At 45.9% G+C, this 26481-nt stretch overlaps 1 protein-coding gene across 46 annotated transcripts in view; it reads right to left on the bottom strand.

The window, feature by feature from the left end:
• The window catches only part of TNS1 (tensin 1), a 330451-nt gene that overhangs the window by 29695 nt on the left and 274275 nt on the right, over positions 1-26481 (bottom strand). For 13 of the 46 annotated variants that reach the window (XM_083727739.1, XM_083727772.1, XM_083727750.1 and 10 more), the window contains 6 exons: positions 24506-26242; positions 19223-19309; positions 17903-17944; positions 10444-10643; positions 9421-9559; positions 1620-1712 (listed from right to left, as the gene is read on the bottom strand). In XM_083727739.1, coding sequence (XP_083583865.1) covers positions 1620-1712; positions 9421-9559; positions 10444-10643; positions 17903-17944; positions 19223-19309; positions 24506-26242 — 2298 coding nt within the window. The remainder of the gene's footprint in view (positions 1-1619; positions 1713-9420; positions 9560-10443; positions 10644-17902; positions 17945-19222; positions 19310-24505; positions 26243-26481) is intronic. The other 33 variants (XM_083727748.1, XM_083727749.1, XM_083727751.1 and 30 more) reach the window with 7 other exon arrangements.

Raw genomic sequence — 26481 nt, 5'->3', positions numbered from 1 at the left:
TTATGTAAACCTCTGCAAATATTGACTCTGCACCTGAATATTCAGTTTAGACTGTAAACTGTCATGATTGGGGCTCATTCCCTACCCTTCCGCTGTGGGAGTTTATCTCACATCTCCTAGTTTGCTTCTTGATTGCAATCACTATCATTCCTGTGACAGTTTGTCATAATATGTTTATTATTCTTACCCTTCAGGAATCCCAGTTCAGTTTACATGGCTGCCCCACCCCAGCAGGCAGCTCCGCTATCGAGCCACTGGCAAGTGTAAAACTTACTCAATTTTTAAAATGTAGAAGCATTCTGGGGCCTTAACATTTTGTTAAAGAGCGGGATGACATATATTCCACTGGAGCAATTTAAACTAAGCAGAATATTTCAAAATAAATTTTTAAAAATGCCCAGTAGCACCTTAGAGACCAACTAAGAGACCAACTCTAAGGTGCTACTGGACAATTTTTTAAATTTTATATATATATTTTTATTTCGACTGCACCAGACCAACACGGCTACCTACCTGAATCTAGCATATTTCACTTACTGCAACAAGCACTTAAGATCTGTGTAATTACAAAGACTGTAACAACACTGAATATTATATGCAGCGTCACACTGAATAATCCTACAATTTATAATCTGCATGTAAGTGTAAATCCCCAGATATGGAAATTTGAGAGATGCCATTCCTTTTAAAATTAAATATATGTGCCTCAAATCTGCAAGGAAGAATTACATATGGAAGACTGCATTTGTGTCTTCATCTGTATCCCCAATGGAATACTTATTTGAGCCACAGTGAATGATCTGTTTGTGTCTTTTGCAGCATATGGGGATGTGGTTCCCTATCCAGACACCACCAGTTATTACATGCAATTAGTTGCAGTTTATTTGAATTGGATAAGGGCCATAGAAGATTCACATTTGATTGAATTTGTACAGAAAAACTGGAGCCAGACTTTCATACTCAGTGCAAACTGCAGAATGTGCCTCCAAAATTTGAGCCTTATGGTTGAAATCCAACTTCTGCGACATTTGGAATCCAAGATAGGCAAAAAGAAGAAGTTCAAATCAGATTTGTACCTTTTTTCAAATCTGCCTCAGCCCTATAAATAAGATTTATCTCTCCTTGTCATCCGTAATTAAAAATGATGAATGAAAATGAACAGGAGGCTCATTATACAAGCAACTTAAGGCTGTACATTAAAAATACAAAATTGGCAAGAGCAGAACTGAGGAAAGGAAGCACTTTTCTAGAGCACAGAAAATGATGCTGGCTGATGGAAATCACCACCTTAAGGCAATATCAAGGTCTGGGCTTGGTAAGACTTGGAAAGTGATTGTGAGAACAGCAATGCCATTTGCTAAAACAACTGATACCATGTAACTGAAGGAATAAAATGCCATGTAACTGAAGGAATAAAATATATGCTTATACTCCAGAGCTAAAATCTATTTTAAAGTCTGTGTGCAGTGGGTATCTTTAAAACTACTTAATACAAACTTCATGGCCCTTCTATCTTGGCAACAGGACAGTGGGCTGTACAAAAGACTTATCATAATATCCAACGATGCTGCTATTCTCCATAGCACCAGTCTCTCCATCACTATACTACTCTTGCTTACCTCCTGTTTGCTGCAACAAGATCTCTGCTGGGTTGTGAGGTTTCAGGCCCAATGCTGAAAGCGGAGTTTTAGCCAGTCCTGGTGGAGAGCGCACTGTTGTCAAAAATACAGAGAGCGAAAGAAATGCATCAATAAAACAGAACATAAAAGGGTGGATTAAATGTAAAGGAGAAGAAATCCAGGCATTTCCAGGTTTGTTTTTAAATACCAGTTTATAGCTAAACAGGGTTGTAACTGAATCCTAGCTATATACATGTATGGCTGGAAATACTCAGGGTGATTGGTGTGCTGAAACCACAGGAATGTAGCTGCCAGTAGCAGGCCCCCCGTCTCAGACAGCTTCTCCATTGAGAAGAGACAAAGATTGCCCTCTCTTCAGTAGTGTGTGATTTCTTAAGGCAAGTGGAGCAGTGGATCTACAAAATGGAAGGCTGAGGCACTTAGGGCTCCATCCAGGCTTGCACTTGTCCCATGCCTAGAAAAGCGTGGGTCTGAGCATTTCCCCCCTTGCCTTGCCACTTTCCCCCAGAAAACCCATTCTTTAGTGAAAAATCAGAGGAAACGTCAGTCCAGAGAAAACCTGGTTGATGTTTGCTCTGATTCAGTGGCAAAGGCTGGATTTCCTCAGGGGAAAGCTTGGCAAGCTCTTCCAACAATGTTAACTCTCAAAGGTTTGCATGTAGCTGAGAGGACTCTTCTACACCATCCCCAAACAGGACCACCTGTTAGAGCAGACATAGGCAAACTCGGCCCTCCAGATGTTTTAGGAATACAACTCCCATCATCCCTAGCTAACAGGACCAGTGGTCAGGGATGATGGGAGTTGTAGTCCCAAAACATCTGGAGGACCGAGTTTGCCTGTGTCTGTGCTGGAGCTACAGCAACTCTACAGCCAACTCTAACACCTTGCTTTGTGTTTGCACCAAACTACTAAACTCAGCACAACTAGTCAAAGACATTTGTTATCTCTCAAGTTATTAATGTTCCCAGCATTGACTACAGCTAATAGGTGTGTGGCAAGCAAGGTTGGCTGAAGTTGTTTTAAGTAGCTTTTGTGGACAACTTACTTCACACTGATAATGTTTTCAGCAGGTCAGATCCATATTTCAAGAAAATCATGCCCCCAGCTTCTCCAGCTTAAATCTTGGCCTGACATTTAGCCTATTAAGTTTGCACCAGTAGCAAGGATATAACTACAGATGTGTATTCAGATGCTGTACTGAGCCTGCGATGAAGCAGCAACCAGTCAAAGTCCTACTAGCAAGGAATTAGGTGCTTATGTTACATAGCAGAACTGGAGGACTGGTAACTGTCTCTGGAATGCATCTGATAATTTCACGGGACCGTGATCTTTCTGCCTCTTTTGTTCTTTGTGGAACATCCCTTAGAAAATATCTACAGGGATGACATATCCACGTTTCCATCTTCCTCTTTTCTTCAATAAATCATCACCATCCTTCCCATTTATGGCTTTTTGTGAGAGTATAGGGTTAGTGCAGAAACTGAAACATAGCAACTTCCCATTTTCTCTTTACAAGCCCAAGAGAACAACCCAATAAAGAGAACCTTGGCAGCATCCCCATCCCATTACCAGGATGTCTGAAGAACAGCAATGAATGAATAGATAATGTATGTCATCTTATGTCAGAGTTTTTGCCACAAGGTAGAGATGGCATCTGCAAAGATCGTGATCATGAGACAAGAAGGATTCGAAACATTGCATACGAATGGCACTGTATATCACAAATAACATACATCATATATGTAGATGCCTATATGTATAACTTGCATATCAACAAAGCATTGGAATGACTGCATCCACATATATCTCGTTTTATATCTACCCAATCAAAAAGGAGAACAACATTTAGGATAGCCATGCATATATACACTTAATATATATATATATGTATACAGCAAGCAGCAATGGATGTAAATGTATACGTGAGATGTGTTCCAAACAGCAAGTCTCACAAAAACTCCAATGTGGGTTTTTCTCCTCTTTCAGTGTACTGCTATCATTGGGAGTGATATCATATTTCACCAGCTCCAAACAATTCAGGCTTTCTAACTTGAAACTCAAGTTCTCTTGCACAGTGGGCGTACACAGACAAATGAAGTACTATATTGTCCATTAAGGAAAAATTCAACACATTCTCCATTACTTGCATTGCAATCCTCTGACTTACAGCTTCAGATGGGCACCCTTGCCGGGGACACAGCAGGAGGAGGGAGGGAGGCAGGAGCATTAAAGGAAAGCCAGTTACCAAGAGTATATATTTCATCATGGATTAGCTAGGCTGGCTAGGATTAATGGCTCAGTACCAATGAGTGACTGGGAAACAAGCAACTCCAAAAGCAGCTAGTCCATATCTGGAATATCATATAGCTCAGTGCTCAACCTGCATCCTCAAGAGCCTGTACAGCAGGCTCTTTGTGGGCTTTGCTGATAGCACCTCAAGTGCCTTGTTCAGTTTGCTAGCAAAGATGACAGGCATTGTTACCAAATCTGTTCACATAGTGGATCTGTAGCTGTTCTGTAGGAGAAAGCTATAGAGTCACATGCTTGACTACCGTATAGAGATACCTTCAGCCCTCTTAGAATATGTAGAAGATAGAGTCTGTGGAAGGCTTTTGAAATGTCATTCTGGCTCAACAGAACCAGAATGAATGTGCAAGTCACAGCATGTCTGTACATGTGAAACAAGAGTCAGTCACGACAAAGGCTGTAATCCCATGCACATTTATTTGGGAGTAAATCCTACTGAAATCACTATGAATTACTTCTGAGTGAATATGTATGGGACTGAGCTGTGTGCTCCCACGAAATCAATGGGATGGCATTTAGTCATGGTTAAATTGTGTTAATTGCTCTTGTATTATGCAACTAAAAGTACAAAAATGTCCCTGGCAGTGGTCTCCCAAGACACTTTCTGCACCGACAGTGAGGTGCTTACCAAGCACATTATATTTAGCCAAGACAGCATTGTGAAGATTTGAAGTAGTCTTCATCTAACCCTTGAAACAAGCACATTGAGGATGTGGCCTTTAAATATTAACATCAATGAATGAAGCTCAGCTGAAACTTGGAGGATTATATTTTACCTATTCTTTGGGGACCTATATTAAGCTACTTCTTGCTGTTATTGCCCAGGATCTCATTCACCTTAGTTTTCCATAAACATATCTGTCACAATTCACTCTGCGTTGGGAAGAAGACCAGTGTGGATGTATTTTTAAAGGTCCTGCTAAAAAATCTATGAATTTTTTCTGACAGTAGATATTAATAACTGAGGTGTTAATAAGTGGGAGTACCAGTTCTGTTCTGAAATAAGAGCCAGTCTCTTCTGGAAGCAACATTGATGCTTCCAGTTTGGAATCAGAATGTTCTGAAAATTTTGGGTCTGCTACTTTTGAGATTTTTGCTGTTTCCCAGCTTCTCACTGGCCCATTGCTGTTGGTATGCACTTAGCCATGTTAGCACTGCCAGATGAAATATTGGCAGAACTGTTCAAAGCTAAATTAATTACATTTAAAAACCCACCACCAAGTTATCAAGGGGTTAGTCATTCAGAGGCATGCTTGACTAGAAAAGTAAGGAAGACAGAGCATGCAAGAGGAAGTTAAAGACCAGGTTTTCACCCACGGCCTCAGAAGCTGAGCTACCACAGAAATCTCAAGGCATCTGTGGATTATAAGGCCTGGGCATACAACAAGAGTATCCATGGCATAAACAGACCAGATGTGCCACGTTTAACAGCCTGGACTCATTTTACACAATTATACTTCTAATATTTTGCTTGTGCTTCATAAGTACTGTCGTACCTTGGAAGTTGAACAGAATCCATTCCAGAAATCCGTTCGATTTCCAGAACGTTCAGAAACCCAAGCACGGCTTCTGATTGGCTGCAGGAAGCTTTTTTGTTTGTTTGTTTGTTTTGCTGACAGCACAGATCAGCTGCAAACAGCTTTCGATTGGTTACAAATGGGCGTCAAAGGGTCTCACTGTAACTCTGAAGACACACTTTCAGTCCCCATTAGCCCCTTCAAACTCTGACAGATCTAAATACACACATACCTACATTGAAACACACGTAAATTTGCAGCTAGATTTACTTCTTCCACTGAAGACCTACAGACCAAAGAGTCCATGCACCTCTTTGGCCTTTGGTTCCCTTAGCTTTGGATTAAAAAGGCACATTTGCACCTATTAGTGCAATGGAATCCCTGCTGGTGTGAGCTTTTGCTATTGTCCTCAATTTCCATTTCTTTCTTAAAATGGCGAAGACTACATTTAAAAAAAGAAAGAAAGAAAGAGAAGCAAATCTACATGTTGTTCACTTTCATTTGAGAACTGAAGGAGGAACAGGTGTGCAACGCAGCAAATGCCCTAAAAGCTGTATCTTTGTAGAATGGAAACCACTCATTCCTCATTTGGTGTGGGCGTATGCACATATGTACACACCTATGGAATAAGTTGTGGCCTCTGCAGCATATGCACTCTATGTATGAAATGTATACCCTGTCCTTCCTTACAAAACTGCCCAGAAGGGAGTGGGAGCTATCATTCGTTAAATTTGTATCTGAACTTTCTACCCAATACCAGGGTTGGGGACTTCTTTCAGTCCAGGGACTGCATTCCCTTGTAACTGCTTAGAGGGAAAGGGGCATATGCCAGGGGTGGGCCAAAGCTTTGCGTGGCGAGTTCCCGCCCCCCACCAGGATAAATAAAGACACAAGACACCATAATTAAGGTTAATTGGGCGAATTAGGCCACAACTTTATTGAATTCAGGAATGAGAGGCATTGGCTTAGGCATTGGTCCTATCGACTATCCGGCTCCAGCCCATTTGCTGGAGACACGGGGAAGGGTTAACACTTTATCGGGGGAATCTCCTGCCAAGGCACGTTGACTAGGAGCTCCCCCGGGTCACCACTCTGGGGCGTGCCTTTGGCCCACACTTCCATAGGCTTCGGACAGAGCCACGCCCCCCAGAGTCCTTTAACGGACCACCCTTCGCTCACTGGGGGGAGGTGATGGCGTTCCTCCCCACACACACATCCTCTTAACCCCTTCTTACCAATGCCTACCGCCAATGCAGAAAAGTTGTGACGAGTTGCTACGAGGTAGGCGAAAAACCAAAAGGCTACAAATTGCCAATTGGGAAAAATTCCTACCATGCCCCTTGCGGCGACAGACCGAAGTCCATAGCAAAGTCAAAGACCTACCTAAAGCATACCTAAAGGGAGGGAGGGTGGGAAAACGTGAGGGGGAGCCGGCGAAAAGAGGGCGAGCCCCCTCTGAGCCGGCCCTAAATAGGGCAGATCTGGCCGGGATTCCCCTGTTCTCGCGGGGGCTGAAATCAGCCCCCGCTCACGTGGGGGTGGGCGTGAAGCCCGCAACCCCACCTCCTGGGCAGGCCAGAAGTGGCTATATACACAAATACACACCCCATTCACAGTGATCTACATATGCATGCCCCATTCATACCCACCCACTTATCCCCACACTATTCCCATTCACACACTTGCACCTCCATTCATACGCATACCCCTCCACAATTCGATTCACACGTATCCATACATCCTGGTCACATTTCATTTTGGGATGCTGAGAAATGAGCTTCCCTTTTCTCAGCTCAGAAATGCAGCAAGCTGCTAGTGGAAGCAGTGGGACTCTGTAGCCGTTGCATCTCTTCCCTCATTGCTCCCTTGTTCCTCATGATCAGCGTTTTAGGGAGGGGAGTGGGATACGAGAGATTAGAGAAAACGAGGTTTGAACCTCCCTGCAATCTCCCACCTCCTTTGCTACCACTCAGCTGTCTGGCAGAAACAGCTGAGCAATGGGAGAAATGTGGCTGCACAGGAGAGGTCAGCAGGGCAGATGGAGAGGCCAAGGGGCTGCATCCAGCCCATAGGTCCTGCTTTAAACAGCACACATCAGTTTTGAAAGATTTTGTGCGCTGCAGTATCTGGTCCCAATTTACAACCATCAGTTTTTGTAAGTGCAGACAGAAGGCAGAACGAACTTGCAAAGGGCCTTGAATGCTGGGCGTTTGGGATGGAAGAACAGTGGACCTTTCCATGTGAAAGAGCTGACGCATCCCTCCATCTGTTCTGCATAAGCCCATGTCCTGTTGTGGAGGTATTTCAAGGGTGTCTTTAGGACTTGGGTTAATTTTTATTTCCTCCCACCTGCAGAAAACAGCTGCCTCTTTCTCCCTCTCCCATAGAGAGAGGAAGCCACGTAAAAATTGCCTAAGGTAGGATCTGTGTGCCAAAAACCTAAACTTTAAATACTTCTCCTTTGGGACATTCCACAGCTCAGCTCAGGTGTTAGGTATAACCAGGACTGTTTGCCTTTTCTAACCCATCAACTCTGGCAGATTTGCGGTATTGTTTTTCTGTCTAGAAAAGCAGTTAATAGTTCTGAAACTGACTGACACATGTGATAGGCAGGTTTATAGGTACAGTAAGTGATTCCGCTCCCCCTTAAAAAAAATACTTTTAAAAAAAATCCCTGGAACATTACACTGGTCAGAGGATCCCTGAATGATCAGACCAAAGGGATTTCTCCAGCTTATGCGCCAGGGCTTGCAGATATGTTTTTAATTGTCAGCCAGGGAAATGTAATTACTAATTTAAGTCCATGATCCTGCCAGATGCTTCACAGGATGGGGAATTCTTCATTCATAATAACAAGAACCTGAACTTATGTACCATCTAGAATTTAAGAACTGGGAATCTTCACAGTGTGGTATAAAATTCCCTCAGCAGGGAAGCAAATTTGCCTATGTAAGTGTTTGCATAGAGGTTCATAAATCATGTCATTGTTATAAGTGCATTACATAACTCATATACATAACTACTAAGTGTTGCTGATGGATATGGGGAAACTACTGTCAGGACCATGTGACATTCTTGTTAATCCTTGTGTATTTGTCCATGCTATGGAGAGCAAGGCTAATTTAACTTTTTCCCCTTGGCATCTAGGAAGGCAGATATTGTGTACCAAAAACATTGGATGGGTTTCTCTAAAATAGGCCTGCACAAAGGATGACCTACATAGCCAAGTAAACCCACCAGGCATATGCTGTGGTTTAACAAGCCACACCCAACTACAATCCTGCAATCGCTGGTTGACAGCAAGAACAGAAGTATTATCAAGCCCCAAGTAGGCTGCCCTACATGGAAAGAGGGCTTCACTTAGCAGGCTATAAGTTGCACAGTTCTATGATCTTAACTGCAGAACTTTTATACAATAATAAATCTTCAAAATCTTTAAACAGTCTTCAAGGAGCTGCAAGGCTCTTTGCTGTTTTTGCTGTAACTAGCTAGCACAGCCAACACTTTGGAAATTTATGAACAATTGTCAACCTCCTTGTCTGGCGGACAACGAGAAGGAGAGTGTGGAAGACAGCACAGGGCTCTGCTGCTATGGTTTATGCTGACACTCAGAAATTGTGGCTCCTCTTCACCACTTGCTGGTAGCTAATGACTCTAACCATAATCGATCCCCCCCCCAAGAGTTGCAAAACTTTGCTGTTGTGATGATAATTATCATGGACGAATGCATACTTATTGGTGACACTGTGAGAAATTTACAGCAAGCAGAGATGAAAGGTGATGGGGGAAGAAGCCAAGACTGGCAGACAGAGAGAAACGAGAAAGTGAAGGGGTGATTAAAATGGTGGTGGGTGTTGGGAAGCTGAGAACGGTTTGACCGACTGCCTCTTATGTCTGGCTTTGCCCAAGCCACCCACCAATGCCTCCCTCTCCCATCCCCTGCCATGGAACTTACGTAGGTTACTGTAAGGGGTTTGTGGTGAGACAGGGAAGGCAGGGGTTGGGGGAGAGGTCTCACCACCACTGGAAGGTGGACTGCTTGGAGAGGTCCCCTGCATCTCTTCAAAGGCCTCTTTGTAACTGTGGAGATGGGGCTGTAAAAGAGGGAAAGCAGAATCAGTTATCAAAATTCAGAACCTTCCTGACCTCTCCCCCACAGATTGGGGCAGGAGAAATGCTTGCCTTCTCTTTGCCAGATGCTCCCGCCTGGTCTGGTTGCAATTTTAAACTGCTTGCTCCTATGCTTCCTTTTCTTGCCTTTATGACCCTTTCTCCTGCTCCTAATTTCAGAAAACACTCTGGTTCTGTGGTTGGCTTCCATTCCCCATACTGTCAGAAACAGCTCCTACAGATGACCTGTTAACTGAGCATTCATAATAATTTGCTTTACTGAGTATTCATTCTGATTCATTTGCATCTTCCTGTCAGTCATTGATCCCACATTTTCAGTGCACTTCCCTGTCACTTTCCTAATTGCAAAAGTCCATTCCCAAAATTAAAAAGTGGATTTGTGGCACTAGTGCAATAGAGGACTTTCATCCACTTTGATTACACAAGTCTAAATTTCCAGCATGCACTTGAATCTGTCCCGGAATATAGTGACGGTCCAGAGGCTTCCAGCAAGTGACCAGAATAGGAGGGACTGATGGTGGCTCTTCCCACTTTCAGCAACACAGATTTCAACTGGTATTCCATCATGTTGCACATGAGAACAACCATGGACATTTCTGAGTCCCAAACCATTGCAACCTCTTCCAAAACTGAAGAAGCAATTTCTACCCAAGGAATACTTAGGGAGGCCTACTCATGCATGTGCCATTTACTTAATCCATTCTACTGCCAAACTAAATTCATTGCCCTTCCCTACCTACTATCAAGCGCTGGGGTTAAAGAGACATATATCCCCTCTGTGTTTCCATGCATGCAAGCAGCAAGGTCAGAAGAGAAAATAGTGTTTTAATAAAAAAAAGAAAAGCACCTCCTTGGGCCTTCCTCCAGGGTTGGCTGCGATGGTGCTGACCACCTCCGGTGAGACACAGTGAACTGGAGAACGAACTGTGGGGCTTCGTGGTGAACTAGGATCCTGGGGACTGTTCTCATATTGGCCTTCACTGGTGGTACGTCTCCGTACAGGGGCTTCAGCTTCTTCTGGTGACTTCTCCCGTGGCGACTGTACTCCTGAAAGTTCAATTGCACTGTGAGAAAAGTGGCGTTCCAAGCACAGGAAGAGCTTCAATACACTTAGAAAGTCTTTATGAGCCAATATTCAGATCTTTGGGCTGTGTCTTGGCTTTGGAAAGAAACTGAATCAATTAATCAGGAGAGGGGAAATGGGCAAATCCATCACTTTCCACTAGCGGATTATAGTGAAAACCAAACCCAACAAGCACAACTCAAAATTGTGACAACCCAGTTCATACATTGAAAAATCCCTGTATAATGAAGCAGCTGCATTGGAGAAAGCATAGAGTTCATGCTGAAGCCAAAAATCCCCAAGATGCCCTTTTCATTTCCTTCCTCGCCTCCTGAGCTGGGCTTCTGGAGGATAAGACGTTGGTGTGGATGCCCTGCATTGTATTTTACTTCTCTTACCTGGCTGTAATAGGTGTGTGCATGTGATCTGTGTGTAGGATTTATTAACATGAACCAAAGCACTGATTTACGTAGGGAGTACTTAGAGCAGGCAAACTTAACAGCCTGATTACTTTTTTCCTTCTATTCACCCAATATTACCACATATTCTTAGGCAACTTAAGACTTCTCCACCACAGTAATATATTCCCCTCCTTGTCTTCAGGCCTTCCTCCTTCTCCCTGCTCCAACCTTTCCATACCCAGGAAGCAGTTGGCAGGAGAAGGCAGATACAGGTCAAGAGAAAAGCCAGCTCAAGGAATTGGAAGGGATCCTCGTATACAATCCTTTCCACGCCACACTGAGCCAGAAGCAGGGTGTGTGTGCTCTGTGTGTGTGTGGGGGGGGAATAGGTCCAGGAGACTCAAGCAGCTGAGCAAAGCCACACACTGAAGGGGAAAGGAAGGGGGAGAAACCCCAAGGCCACGGGCTAACGTGGTCCAGAAAAGAGATCGAAGGCTGCTTGCTATTCTTGTCTTCTTCAACTTTCAGAGTCAATCTAAGGCAACAGAGAGGAAAGTTCAAGTCTCTGAAGATATATGCTTTTTGTGTGGTGCAGTGGTTAGAGTGCTGGGCTAGAATCTGAGAGACCAGGCTTCAAATCTCCACTTAGCCATGAGGCTTGGTGGGTGAGTGGCAGTTTCTTAGCCTAACCTACCTCACAGGGTTGTTGTAAATTAGGAGGAGAACCATGTATGCTACCCTGAGCTCCTGGGAAGAAAGGTAGGGTATAAATGTAACAATAAATTATAATTTAGTTGGCTCTTATTCCCTCTAACAGTATACGCTCCCTGGATTAATTATGGGAAATGTTGATTGATGTGGGTGCTTATAAATTTCTCTTAGTGGTCGGGGGGGGGGGGGGAGTGCATACACACACAGAGAGACACACACACCCATCTCTAGTCTATTAAACTTGTTTATGAACGTGATGCTGCCAAAAATTGGAACGGAGGGTTCAGAGTGCAAACTTCCCTAATTTGGAACTTCTGAACTAATCGCAAACATTTCCACACTTTGGGCTTGGCTTACAATGAGCTTTGCTCTGGCTGCCACCACCATAGGCCTCTCCCCTTTCCTGCTGAAACTTACTTGTTAGCAGCAGCATAGAGAAGACTTGCTACTGCAGCCATTTTTTGGGCCCTGGAGCACAGCAGCAGCATTGTGGGTGCCAAGACACCTGGGAAATGTAGCTCCATTACTGAGAAGCCCAAGCAAAGCTCAGGTAATTGTTGCTGCAACCTTTTAAAGCCTATTCAAGGTTGCTGCAGTGGTTACTGCAACGGGGGTGGGGTGGGCTCGTTGGGAGATCTTCAGGCTTCATTGAGTTCCCAGTGATTAGGGATGGGCGAATCTGTCAATTTTGCTTCCTCTCAGTTTCTCATTTATCCAAGCTTGACATCAAGCTCCACCTTTACATGCCAGTTTGTGATTATTATTATTTTTTAAGTCCTCATGCAGATTCATCAGCACTTTAGGGTAAATTTCTCCTCTTACAAACTTTTTTTTTTTTTTTTGGTAAAGCAATTTATCCTGAAATTATGCATTCTGTATGTTCTTTTTCACTAATATATGCACTTATATGCACACTTTGCATTCGTATGTGCATTTTTGTACACATTACTTGGCAGGAGAAGCCCACTGCAAAATTCAGAGAAGTGCAGATTTCAAAAGAGGGTTGTGTTTTGCTTTGCGCATTGTTTTGAAAATTGTGAACTGAATCAAATTTCTTTCCCATCCCTACCAATGACACTACCAATGGGAGTACAAGAAGACTCAAAACTGTGACTGGGCTATAGCTAAGAATGAGCTCAGCTTGGGCCTGTTCTAATCAAATCCAAATTAGCTTGTTTTAGGTGAGCCTGCTCCAAAATGAGATTGAAGTCTGTAGATAAACACCTTAAGATGTCTGGCGGTGCAGATGTGCCCTGATGTCAACCTGAGTCTCTAATTTCAACTGATGCATAACAGTGAAATCCTGAAAGTCATCTGCAGCAATGGATTTTGTTAACATGAAAACTTTGTAGCTGGGAACAGCACCTGCAACATTTCAAATTGTGCCCTGCAGCTGTGAAACGAAACAGCAGTGCCAGGGAACAGAGGCAGTCAGAGCAAGTGAGAGACACCAAACTCTCATCAGTTGTGAAGCTGTATAATGATGTGTTTGTTGCAGTGCCTGGACTTCTTTCTTTCTTCTTTTCCTTAAAGAAACCTGCCAGAGGGAGGGGTCTCATTCACTAAATGGGGTAAGCTTGCTCCACCTCATTTACTTAAGATTTGCAGATGTAAGCTTTGGAGACACTACATGTCAGCACATTCAAACCCCAACTAGGGAAAAGAGCCCACTTCTTTTATATAAGCAGCAATTAATGAATTCCCTCCTCCTGCACCCACCCCACAAACACATTTGAATGATTAAAAAAAAAAATTTTTTTTTAAGGCACTGGTCCTGGGGAGATGTCCTTAAAAAAGTTTCCAAAATTCATGGGGCTTTGGGGCTGCTTTTGAGTCCCTTGGCTAATCTGGATCTCTCCTGATTAGTAACAGCTATGCCATTTTCTCAGCTGCAGAGAGTCTTGCTTTTCACACAGCTGAAAGAAAAGGGGAGTTTCTTTTCTTTTTCTTTAAAGGAGGGAAAGAACAGGAATGCACAGATTTTGGGCAGCGTTCTGAGATTCCCAAAACAGAAACCCACTTGGGAGGAGAAAGAGGAGGGAGCCAGAATCCATGGCAACAGAAGCAACCACAATACAACATCCGGAACTAAGGAAAATCCATTGATGAAAAGAGCAGTGAGCTCAAGCAGCACCACACACAAAACTCTTTAAAGTAAAGCAGCAGCATTTTGTGTGTGTGTAGAAACAGGGACAAGTGGTGCTAAGCCTGAACTAACAGGTTCAAGTCCAGAGACTCCGCCACTGCACAGCTCACTGGCCCCCAAGCATTCCAAAAGACTCCCCCCAAGATAGGAAGCAAATGGCTGCACAGACAGACAAGGCTCTAGCAGCCCACCATTTTGATTTTAACAATTGCTAACCCAGGACAATAGCGGGAGGGAGCTAAGCCACCCCTTTGGGGGTGCAGGACCAATGAGAGAAGCAAGGTTAGTAGGCTAAGGGAACTTGGCTCATCCTCTTGCCACAGTGATGCTCTCATTGGGCCTATGACCAGGAGGCTGGCCTCTGCCTGGAAAAGCTCACTGTCACTCTCACCCTGCGGTTAGTACTTTAAAAAAAAATGGTGGGCAGTTTAAGCCTTAGAGTAATTGGCTGGTGCAGCACCACTTTGTAGCATGTTCCAGCCAACAACTTTGTCCTCATCTGCCTCCTACCTATCCAGCCACTCAAGGAGGGAGAAATGTACGGCTGCCACCAAGGCAACCATGACAGCAAAGGTAAAAGAAGTCAAGGTAGAGCACCAGGGAGGGAGAAAAGTAGAGTGCCCAGATGCCCCCCCCCCCACCTCAAACCAGGTAGTGCCTCTAAGGGAGACAAATCCCTTTCTGCAAGGACTGTTACCTGTCTGGTTTTAAACCCCAAAATATTTCAAGTTAAGCTTCAGCAGTTAAGTTTCAAGATCATCCTCATTTCAGTGAACTAATATATGCAAAGTGTGTATATTATCCCTCCCTGCAGCCTTGTCACTGGAGAGGCACAAGATTTCTCCTATAGAATTGCAGAAGTGGAAGGGATCCAGTGAGCAGCATCTGGATCTAGATTTATCAGGCCTCTGGGAGTGGAAGTGGGTGGTTCCAGTTATCGCCACACTGCGTTGTCTTCCTTGAACTTCCTTGAATGTTTGAAGCTGGGGATAATGCATTTTCAGGGATAATACCCCCTTCTGTTCATACTCCCATCCTTTGGCATCAACAAGCAGGAGATGCATGGAAGTTGGCTTCCTTTCTAAAACCCTTAATCCCTATTGAATCATACTTTCTTGCAGTTGCTGGCATAAGCCTGAAGGCCAACACAAGCCCTTTGCAACTTTTAAGTTTTATCCCGAACACAATGAGCACAACATACAAGCAAGATGCCAGCTGTTGGTACCAGGAGACCTTGAGGAAAGGCACGAGTTTGTTCGCTGAGAAGCGAAAGGAGCATGGCACACAGGAAGGGGAAGGAGGGGAAGAGAACAAGAAAGCAACAGCCTTGCTGGATGCTTGAGTGGGAAAGTCATTGGGAAGCAGTGAGATACGGGCAAAGGTCAGTGCCAATTGCAATGTGGGCAAAACTCAGACTGATACTGCTAATGTGCACAGAGAAAGAAGCCATTGCCCTCTGATTCAAGGCATTCCATATAACTCCCACACCCAGAGAATGGCTGCCATAGTTCCCTCTGTATTGCTGCTGCACGCACATTTCAAACGTCTTCCGCCCTAGGCTTCAAAACCTTTGCACCAAATTTTAGAAACCCTCCACTTCCTTTGGCCTTTTTATTATATGCCTTATTTCCTTCTTCTCTTTAAAGCAGACAGAGGGAGGGCAGGAAGAAGGAGACCAGTGTTTTCAGAGCCAAGAGTGGTGACACCTTGGCTCAGAGTGACCAGGCTCCCTGGAATGGCTGAGGAGCGGGAAAAGCTGGGCACTAGCAACAGCGCTGCTCAACAAAATTATCTCTTTGGCACTCTCCTCCTCCTGTGCTATATTTACTAGCAAAACTCTAAACTGAGAAGATACAGAGTGTCCCTTCCCTAGAGTGAGGCTACCATCTTCTGTAACCTGCAGCCAAGTTCTTCAGCCACACAGGGGAGGATTAGTTCCTTCCCAGCATTAATGGAATCCAGCAACAAGCAAGTGCCATCATGAAACTTTGGATCACAGGACAGCTTCAAGGTGACTCATCAAGATGGCACTGGAAAACCCTTCCAAGCTAGGCATGCTAGCACTGTTTACCTACCTGCACTGTTCACCTACAGCTCTAGGGAGAAAGGATCTACTATTCATATGAAGTGGAGGGGAGGGGAGCTGAACCATCTCCCCTCTTCTGTGTCTCTGCCTCGCCGTGTTTTCCCACTTGATGTACTACACTCAGGTCTGACACTAGAATTAAACTGGGCAGCTGGAAAATTACTGAAAGCAATGGACCCTAGCTCAGCAGGTAAATGATGTGCTTTGCATGCAGAAGATTCCAGGTTCAATCCGGGGCATCTCCATTTTAAAAAGGATAAGGTTGGGAGTTATGGGAAAGGCTCCTTCAGTCCCTGGATAGCTGCTGCCACTCAGACTAGCCTTCCAGGTACTGTTGGACAACAGCTCCCATCAGCTCCAGCCAGCATGGCAAAAGGTCAGGAATGACTGGGGTTGCAGTTCAACAACATCAGAGCAGCATACACTCGCATATGCATTTATAGACATGTAAATGTAAGTTAATTCATAGCTTTGCTATTTTAATGCATGGCAAGTTCCTTCTGATGCTTAATTAAGCATTCTGGGTAAACTGCACACTATTACACCCAATGGCCCGGGGGAAACCATACCTTACTTTCTTTTTACCATTCAACTGCAAAGAAAGCATAGTCAGTTGATGCACTATAGTACATAAGAACAGCACTGCTACATTAGCCAAGGGTCCATCTAACTGATTGTTTGCAATAGGAGTCAGGCAGGTGCTTTTGGGAAGCCACCAGGCAGGACATGAAGGTAGCAGCTCTCCCCTACTCTTGGTCCCCCAACAACTGGTATCCAGCCGTAGGCTGCCTCTAGACATTTCCAGGTAGCTGTACCATGGCTAATAACAATGACTGAGTGAATCTTGTGTTCTGTTACTTGACTCTGCAATGATTCAGACAGCATATTTTATTTTTCAATTTGTATCTTTCCTTTTGTGTGGGCAATACTTGTATCAAACCTTCCTCTGGCATTTTGGAGGAGATGCCAAAGGAATATTCCAACAGCAACTCCTCCACTCTCAAACTGAAAGATTATTCACAAGAAATGAGAACACAGAGGTTTAATTCACAAGCCCACTTTTCTGAACATAGGAAACATTCTTTCATTAAAATAGTTTAGAGTCTGGTTTCTTATTAATAGATTAACATCCAGAGGAACTTTATAGCCTAAGTTCAGAGATAGCAATCTTGGCCTGGTAAACCATTGTTTATTGGCTTGAGAATGAGCTGCGTGGCCTCACACTCCACAGTTTCCTGTGATATCTTCAGTTTAACATCTGCACACAAAACTAGTTCTTATGTCACAGAAAAGTGACAAGCCAGGGTAGAAGCACTGAAGTTGGGTGCACGAGGACAGAAGAAAGGAAGAGAGAAGGGAGTGTAAGAACACACAGCTTGCTCTCAATGTAATAAACCATGGTTTATCAGAATAGACTTGTGGAATGTCATCTGGGTCTATTACAAGGACAGCCCAGAGCATGTCTCTAGGAACTCCCCAACAATATTAGTAAGTTCTCTCATTTAAACTAAACAAATAAATACCTCTTTCAACTTTACGTTCCTGTAGGAACATTATATAAAGCAAGTGAGCATGAGGATCCCACGCAACCCCAAAGCAGTGATTGTGTGCACAGGAGCCCATCCTTCTAGTCTGCTGCTCTCTTTTGAATGTGACATTCCATTAGAATTTGGGCATTGTATGCATAGACCACAGGTCACCGTTTCAAGCGGGGACTATAAGCCAGAGTGACAGGATATCAAGCATACACCATGCTGCTGCATTAATCCTGAAGCAGTGTGAGCACAAGAGGCAATGTCTATGGGATATTTTCTTGGGGGCCAGGGTGGGGGGTGGCAAAAGGCAGTGACCAAGTCAACTAAAGCACTGTGAAATTTAACAGGAGTACAAATTCCAAACCTGTAGGGAGAGAGGTGGGTGGATTCAGAAGAGCCAAGTATCCTGTATTGGGGCAAATGAAACACACATAATAATAATAAAAAACAGCATCTTCTGTTGGAATGGCAACCCATCCTTTTTTTGCAGGGGTATAGAGATGTCACACATCTGCAATGATTTCAGAAGTAATCCTAAGGCCACTGTGGAAATGGCTGTTAACTCTGATATACTGAGGCTACCTGCACCAATGAAAGAGATCAGAAAACAAAACAAAACAAGCACCCAGGAGCCCTTGCTGAATATGAGGTTCCGGTGAAAACTCGTCTCTCCTCTTCTGGCTCCAAGACCTCATGTTCCATAAATACCAAACATGCAAGAGAGATGCTTTGGAACAACCACGTGTTTGAAATCCATCAAGAGGCTCCTTTCTCCAGAGCAACCTGCTGAGTAAGATTCCAAGAATTTACACACACACACACACACACACACACACACACACACACTTCACCCCTTCTGCTAGCCATGCTAGAAGCCCCTCTCCTGGTTCCAGTCAATATCGCCAGCCACAGCAGAAAGATCTGAAGTAAAACACCCCAGCGATGCCTGTACAACACACATAGCCCCTAAATAAACCTTGGTGTGCTGGCCAAGCACTACAGTGAGTGATCATCCCATTCCTGGATTCTGGCCTTCCTTTCTGCCCCAACTTCCACCCATGCAAAAACCTCCCCTTGATGTTATGGAGACACCTGACATAGCACCAACAACAAAGCAGCGGTGAGTGTGGTGGCCACTGAGATAAACAAGCTCCCTCCCCCAATCCTTTTGCAAGTGACTTCTGGGTATACCACAGATGAGCACCACACGTAGCTAATAAATCCACACACTGCAAGGGAAAAGGAGGAGGAAGCACAACCAATGATTAAAAGATAAATATATAAGGAGCTTTTGGAGTTAGAGCAAGGCTGTAGAGTCCAAACCTGACAGGCCCCAAAACCAGGTCAGATCCTTCCCAGAATTCCTAACAGACACATTTTTTATCCAATGGGAATGAACAGCTGTCACATGTGAGGAAAGGACCTGGCAGTATTGGAGGTAATCTCTAATGTGGGTGGGGAGCAGGAAATCACGTTTTCTTGCCTTTCCGCACACAAATTACGAGACAACCTTACTCTGGCGCCATTTTGGTTTTTTCTGGCGCCATTTTGGAATGGACTCTCAACAACCACCCCAGCTCTCTGTCCTGGTGTCCATGCAACAGCAAGGGAAACAGCAACCATGCAGGAGATCCACGGCAGGGGAGGCTGAAGAGAAAGGAGGAGAAGCAGCAACAGAACAAACCAGAAAAGGAGAAGGATCGCTGTCGGTGAAGAGGAGGATGGGGGCTTTTCATGCTCTTCCGGATGTCCCGGAGTTTGGCGTTGTATTCTGACAGGGGGAGACGGAGGTAGGGTGGGTAGGAATAGAGCAGCAGGAGAAGGTCAACCAAGGATGAAACAAAATCCATCACGGAGAGTGAGAAAGAGAGTGTGTAGTCAGAGACAGAACAAACATCACAAACAGACAAAGGAGAAAGGGGAGGGAAAATACAAGAAAAAAATATTAGTTGGAAATACACCCCAGGCTTGAATACAATGTGATCTGGGGTGAAGCTGGGTCAACATCAGAATACGAGATACCATTGAACCAGGTCAATTACCAGCCTCTTCATGAGATCTTGGGTGAATAGGTTGACCTCAGGAGTATGTTTTGTGGGGTAATAAATCCCATGTAGTTCCCTGGCTTTCTTTGGATTCAAGAGGAGCTAGAAAATCATATGAGAATCATATCTACCCTGTATACTGTTTCTAGAATTCAGTTATCAGTCGGGAAACTGGAGGAAACATTCCTTCATCTAATGTGCAGAATCAGCAGGATAATGACTGTAGAAATTGAAATATTGCAAGAATATGGGGTGCACGGGCAGAACCACTCCTGCCCTCCTACCGATGCACCTGCACAGCACCAGGGCACAGATGTAGCTGGCAGCCCTGGAACACCCGTCTTGCCGCTTGGACAGGGATTTCCAAGAGTGGGTAAACAAAACACACAAACAGTAATGAAAAACTTGTGGAGGCATCTCTGACTTAGCTGGCTCGTGCTAATTGTTTCAGAGCTTCCATTTCAGGTCCCTGAGTCTCTGCGCCAGGCATGATTTGCAGCAGTTGAGGGCGGTGGTGGTGATGGTGGTGAGCTTTCCCTGGGAAGGGTGTCCTCCTAGAGGCCTTTTGCCTTAATCATTACAGGCTGCTCCCACCCTGCTGCATAGGAAATCTGAGTTCTCATGATAGCGAGAACCAGGGAGGATGATGATCTGTGAAATTCCACACATACTCGCCTTGGAACAAACAGGCAATTTATAGTAGCGTGCATTGTAAATAACACGCTGGCCCCTGAGCTCTCTCTCTCTCAACCCCTCTCTCACAGCTTGTTCTAGCCAGTTCTATTCCCTCCCCTCCCCTCCTCCTCTCTCTCTCTAGCACCATCCAGATCTCTTGCTTCACTCCATATTCTGTGATCATGGGACACTTGTTACTGTGAACCTAGAGTGCAGGCTCATGCTTCCACAGCAGCTATTCTTTCCCCAGGATCTCAGGACATAGTGTCCCTTGGGATTATACACTGGTCCATGTGCAGCTCAGGTAGAAGGTTGCCACAGTATAACAACACTCGGAAAGGCTGCCATGTCCCCCCAAATCAGGAACAGGTGATTTGGAAAACGCCACTGTAAGCAGGAAATTCTGCGCCAGTTTCCTCCCATGGTTCTGATTCACATATGCCCATCCACCATACCTTTTCTCTCCCTATCAGAGTGTTGCTATGTAGTAATGCAATGGGGTAAAAATCTAGTCCTCTTCCATCTGCATCAGCATCTCCACGTGATGGAAGTGTGTGGGTGCATGCATGGCCATGGGGGAGGGAGGCAGCTCAATGCTGGGGTAAATGGTAAATACAGTGGCTTGTGAACTTCCCAGAAGCATTTGGATGACCACTGTGGGAAGCAGGATGCTGATCTAGATGGGCCATTCATTGGTATGACCCAGCAGGCCTCCGAGGTTCAACACACACACTGCTGTGTGTTGTTACCGCTTTACCGCTGGGTGAGCCCAGCTGCCCCCTGCCTTTGCAACGCAAAGTAAAATGGACATCAAATCAAACACTGATTCATCAGTCTGCTTTGTGCTCCCCTCTGCACTTCAAGTGGTCTTCCTGTTTTCTTGTATTACTTGTAAGGCACTAGGTGTAGATTTTAGAAACAAATAAGTAAAGGGGGAATCAATTTTGCACAATGCTGAAAAGCAAGTTTGGCGAGGATGGGAAACATGATGTCACCAACTTCCAGAAAACCAGAGCTGTTAACAGCTAGCTTCTGCTATGGACACAAAGAACTCATTTCCCCTGAGCCCAGTCTGGAAAAGAAAATTGTACATCTAAAGAAAATGTGGTGAGTGCATTTCTATAGCAGGTTTGCTCCTCACGCTATGTGTACCTCTGTATACACCCTAAGATGCCACAGTGACTCAGCCTCCAGCTTGGTTTCCCATCCTCCAGCCCTCCTTATCCCAGAACCAAGCCATTTCCCTTTGGCCAAATGCTTTTAATGCCTGTGGTCCAGGAGCTGAACTGGACAGAGCCCAGCAGCTGAGCCTGGCATTGCAGGCTGGATTATGTCCAGGACATTTCTGAGGAGCTCTGCAATTAAAAACTTTTATGTGTAATTACAATCCCAGGAGCTGCCAGGGCTGAGGCTGCATACCGGATACAAGACATCACAGGAGTCCTTAAGCAACACTGTATGTTGTTTTTATCAAGAAGCCCAAATGCCTCAGCCCCAAAGACTGATCATTTTGCAAAGTGTTCCCCCTCTCCCATCACTGCCCATAATTCATGCTTGGGCAACACGGTCTACAGTGTGCCCTGTGGAGAATTAGTGAGGATGCCCAAGGGAATTACATGGAGGAAAGACTCCATTCTGGGACAACCAGTTAGAACCCATTAAAAAAGAGACTCAGCTGTACACATCAGAAGAGCCTGAAAGTTCCCAAGACAAAAGCATGTGTGTATGTGCGATCTTCATACTTATACACAGCATGAGGTAGAATCTAGAATCTCAGCTTAAAAAGAAAAATATGTCTATGATTATTATGATTATTTTCAAATAACAAGCTTCTATCCCTCAGGGTCTTAGAGAAAGGTTTCTCCCCAAAAGCCAAGCAATGTCTGCTTGAAGGGATGGGTCAAAGAGATGTTACAGGGGAGCTCCATGCTTGGAGCTGCTGCTACCCTTTTTCTTTCTGAAAAAGTGACCAGAGGGAAATGGAGGGCTGATTTGGATTTGGCTTACTAAGTACCGAGAGGAAAACCCGCAGGTTTAAAAAGCCTGTATATTTTCCTCTCGGAGGATTAAAACAACTTTGGGGGAGGGCTAATTTGGATTGGGGATGTGGAGAAGGCAAAGGGTTAAACTGCCTCATTTTCCCCATGGCATCATCTCAATTTAAATTGCCCCCTTCCCTGTGTTAACTTTTTCCAAAATATTAAGGTGTTAGGAGCTCCAAGCATGAAGCTCCTATATCAATCATGTCTACTGGGCCCCTAGGCCCAAAGAATGATGATTGGGTGTCCCACCTATGCTTCCCCATGTGGCTTCCAGGACTAATTCCACTTGCTCCGCCCTCTTCATTCCATGCCTTCCCCTCATTTCTTGCCTTTTATTATTGTCCGAGCCCCTACAAAATGCCCTGAATCTTGCAAAAGCCATACACAGAAGGAACTGTATGAATCCCACCCATTTAAGCAAAATTGCATAATTTGTTCTGAGTAAATTTCAGCTCCCTTGGTGCTGAGAACACAGAGTCCTGTCCAAGACTGCCAGAGCACTGGGCTTCAGAGGAAGGGCATGAAAGAAGCGCCAAAGGCTATGGAATATTACCCTTTTGTGGGTGCGGTGGACATTTCCTTCCTGACTCAACATCTCGCAGCAGAATCATTAAAGGCTCTTGTGCCGCTCATTCAGTGAGCATAAAATCAAGTCAGAGCCCTGCCTTGTTTACAGCCATCTCCCCAGCAGTTGCTGAGCAATTCATTCCTAAGTTCCAACCCTGCCATGCATGTTGCATCCCATGCCTTAATGCCAAATACCAGTAAGTTACAAATCAGGCATGATGGCTTTCATCTGTTCCAAGCTGTAGGTTTGCAGTTAGCTCTGCAGAAACCTGGCATTAGCCACCAGGACTCGGGGTAAAAGGTAAAGGTAAAGGTACCCCTGCCCGTACGGGCCAGTCTTGCCAGACTCTGGGGTTGTGCGCCCATCTCACTCAAGAGGCCAGGGGCCAGCGCTGTCCGAAGACACTTCCGGCTCACGTGGCCAGCGTGACATCGCTGCTCTGGCGCGCCAGAGCTGCACACGGAAACGCCGTTTACCTTCCCGCTAGAAAGCGGTCCCTATTTATCTACTTGCACCCGAGGGTGCTTTCGAACTGCTAGGTTGGCAGGCGCTGGGACCGAGCAACGGGAGCGCACCCCGCCGTGGGGATTCGAACCACCGACCTTTCGATCGGCAAGCCCTAGGCGCTGAGGCTTTTACCCACAGCGCCACCCGCGTCCAGGACTCAGGGAGACGCATCTAAATCTAGACAAGTGCATTCAATTGCCCCAGAGCAACAATCATTCTCTTGCAGAGGATGAAGGGAAGCCTCCCTGCACCTTCTGAAGGAACAGGGAGAGAGGCTGAGATCTAGGGCTGTCACTTGAGGCACAAATTGCCCTGGCAGCTAGGAGTGCCTTTTACCAGCTTTGGTTGGTAAGACAACTACAGCCGCTACTGGACCAAGACACCCACTTTGATCCTGGCATTGGTAGCCTCAAGACTGGATTATCGCAATGGGCCTCCATGTGACCCCTCCTCTCTTGAGACAAAACTGCCCCAAGCCAATCAGCGTGGGCATGACACACTTTATATAAGGACTATATTGCACACTAGACTTGCACTAACAAATACTTTGTGTCTAAGCCTATGTGCACACTATATATTTAAAGCACATTCTTTCCCCCCAAAGATTTCTGAGTACCAGTTTACCTCTCACAGTAGGGTAAATGCTTCTTGTTAAATAATCTGGAATGGGGTGTAGCAGTTGCACTAAAGAGTTGCACTTCCTAGCAACTCTTAACCACCTTCAGTGCACAAAATTATTTGAGGGAAAGAATGTGCTTTAAAGGTATAACATGCCTTAGTATGGCATGTTTACCTCCCCAAAAAGCCATCCACCCCTGGCATGTTTATCCCCCAAAAAACCCACCCACCCCTTGCATAGATAGATCCTACAGCATTTGCATGTTGTTTGCAAGTGTGGTTGCGAGAGCCCTCCTACCAGGCATTTCCCCAACACACCACCCCCAGGACTGCTGTGGGAACAGTTCAGTTTATCCATTCTATTTTGGACTAAGCCACATGAAACAATCCGGGGCCCTGGAGCAGCATTCTTCTCCTACCAGCCCTAAAAGATTATGTGGGGGTGGGGGACTTCTGAGCCCTAAGGATAAAACCCCCTGACTCATAAGAAAACAGAGAATAAGGCTTCCTACCTGCTACCCTGTGGGCCACCAGACCTTCAAGATGCAAAGGCTCTTCCTCTGTGGGGCGAGAAGGTTCCTCACTGTTCTCCGCATTCTTTATTGGTACCTGGGCTTGAATTGTCATCCCAGGGGATGGGGGTGACGACAGCAGGGGATGCTGAGCTTCCATGAGCTTATATGCCATTGCGTGAGGCCTGGGAGATGTGGGAGGGCTTCCTGTAGCCTGGCCATAGCTCCTGGCTTGCTGGTTCGGATAGCCATAGGACAAATAAGCCTCCTGGTCATCCTGCGCGGGGTACTCTGGCTCTGCAGCATTGTGGAGCAATAGCTTTGTGGGATGAGCTTTAGGCGCCTGGTGGTCAGGCAGCTGGGACACAGAGATGCCCGTGGAGTTGTGGGAAGGGCTTCCTGGAATAGGGCCAAAAGGATTGGTAGACTTTGGCTGCACCACTTGAGGACCAGTCACAGGCTGGGCAGATACTGAGAGAGCCACCGGGCGTGGTTTATCTTCTCTGGAAGACACCGGGACACTCTGGGACTTGTGCATCATGGAGACAGAAGGGTCCAGGTCAAGCATGAGCATGTTGAGGGCCTCAATGGACTGTTCTATTTCCTTCTGGGAGGCCACCCTGGGGAATTCAGGGATGCTGATGCTTTGAGGGGGTGCTGCTTGGGAAGGGCTGGGCTGAGGGCTTGCACTGGAAACACTGGGACTTTGGCTGTCTCGGGCACCATCCTGTTGGCGGGAAGGTGGTCTGCTGCCTCCACTTTGCTGCTGCCAAGAGTTAAGTCCCCTCTGGACAGCTTCCCGGCTACTCGTGCTCCGGGCTGGTGCCTGGGGCAGCTGGGGGCTCTCAGCAGTCGCTGTGGGGAAGGACTGCGAGCGGTATATGCCATTTGGATCGTAGCCATAAGGGTACTGCTGGCTGGCAGCTGGCGGTTGGGGTTGCAACCAGCCAGGAGTGGGAAAGCCATGCTGGTAGTAGTCGGCCAAATTCTCCTGGGCAGACACTGAAGGACGGATGTGCCCATACGGGTCCTGGGGGTGACGTCCCATCATGCTCCGCAAGGTGTTCTGGTTGTTGTAGGGGTAGCCACCATTGATCACTGTCTCTGAATCGTGCAGCTTGTCTATGCCGTTGAAGTTGGACGACCCATTGGGCAAGGAGTTGAGGCTCTCCATCCGAGGGGCCTCGTGGTAGCCCATGTCACTGGTGTTGGTGGTGCCATCAAATGACGAGAGAGTTCCCAGGCTCCCCACGCTGTGCCCATCCTGGTTGGGCAACTCGTCATCCAGAATGTCTGTTTCCCTCTCGGCCACCAAGCTGGCAGCTTCCCCGTTGACATGCACCTGAGCTGGAACGATGTGGCGGCCTGAGGTGGTGGAAGAAACCACTGCTCCCCCGCTGGGGTTGTGGTTATGCATGGCGGCCTCGTTCTCCAAGCCAAAGCCGCTGAGCAAGCTGTCAAGCTCCCGCTTCTCCTCTGGGGTTAGTATAGGGTTGCTTCCTCCGCTGCTGCCGGGGACTGTGGGCACTGCCTGCTCGTCAGTCTTGTCTGTCTTGGTGGAGGCGGTGGAGTTGCCTGAATCACTGCTAACAGAGAGTGTGTGCTCAATGTGGTTGGGGGCAGCCGAGAGCGTGATGCGGTTGGTGTTGACGGTGCCGGTGCTGCCGTGAAGTGAGTCTTTCTTCTTCACCTTGGCATATAGGCTGCCATCCAGCGGCCCTTGGGTGTGACCAACCTCTGCATGGAGGAAGAGAGAAGGGAGACAGGAAAATCAATAGCTGTTATGCTGCAAAAGCTTATGTGTTCCAATTAAGACATAAACAATACCTGGGCTGGTCGTCTGCATTTAGCTACAATGAGAAGGGACACTGCGACCCTGCCAACCAGCTGCCAAGCATTATCACATCCTGTGCCCTCCAGGCCTCTGAAGACAAGAGACGCCAGCGTGTCTCTCTGATGGTAGCACAGCCCCTGCC

The sequence above is a fragment of the Podarcis gaigeae genome, assembly GCF_964106915.1.
Source record: "Podarcis gaigeae genome assembly, chromosome: 1".
NCBI classification, from domain to species: Eukaryota; Metazoa; Chordata; class Lepidosauria; order Squamata; family Lacertidae; genus Podarcis; species Podarcis gaigeae.
Note: the sequence above shows the minus strand (reverse complement) of the source record. Positions and strands in the feature narration are given on the sequence as shown.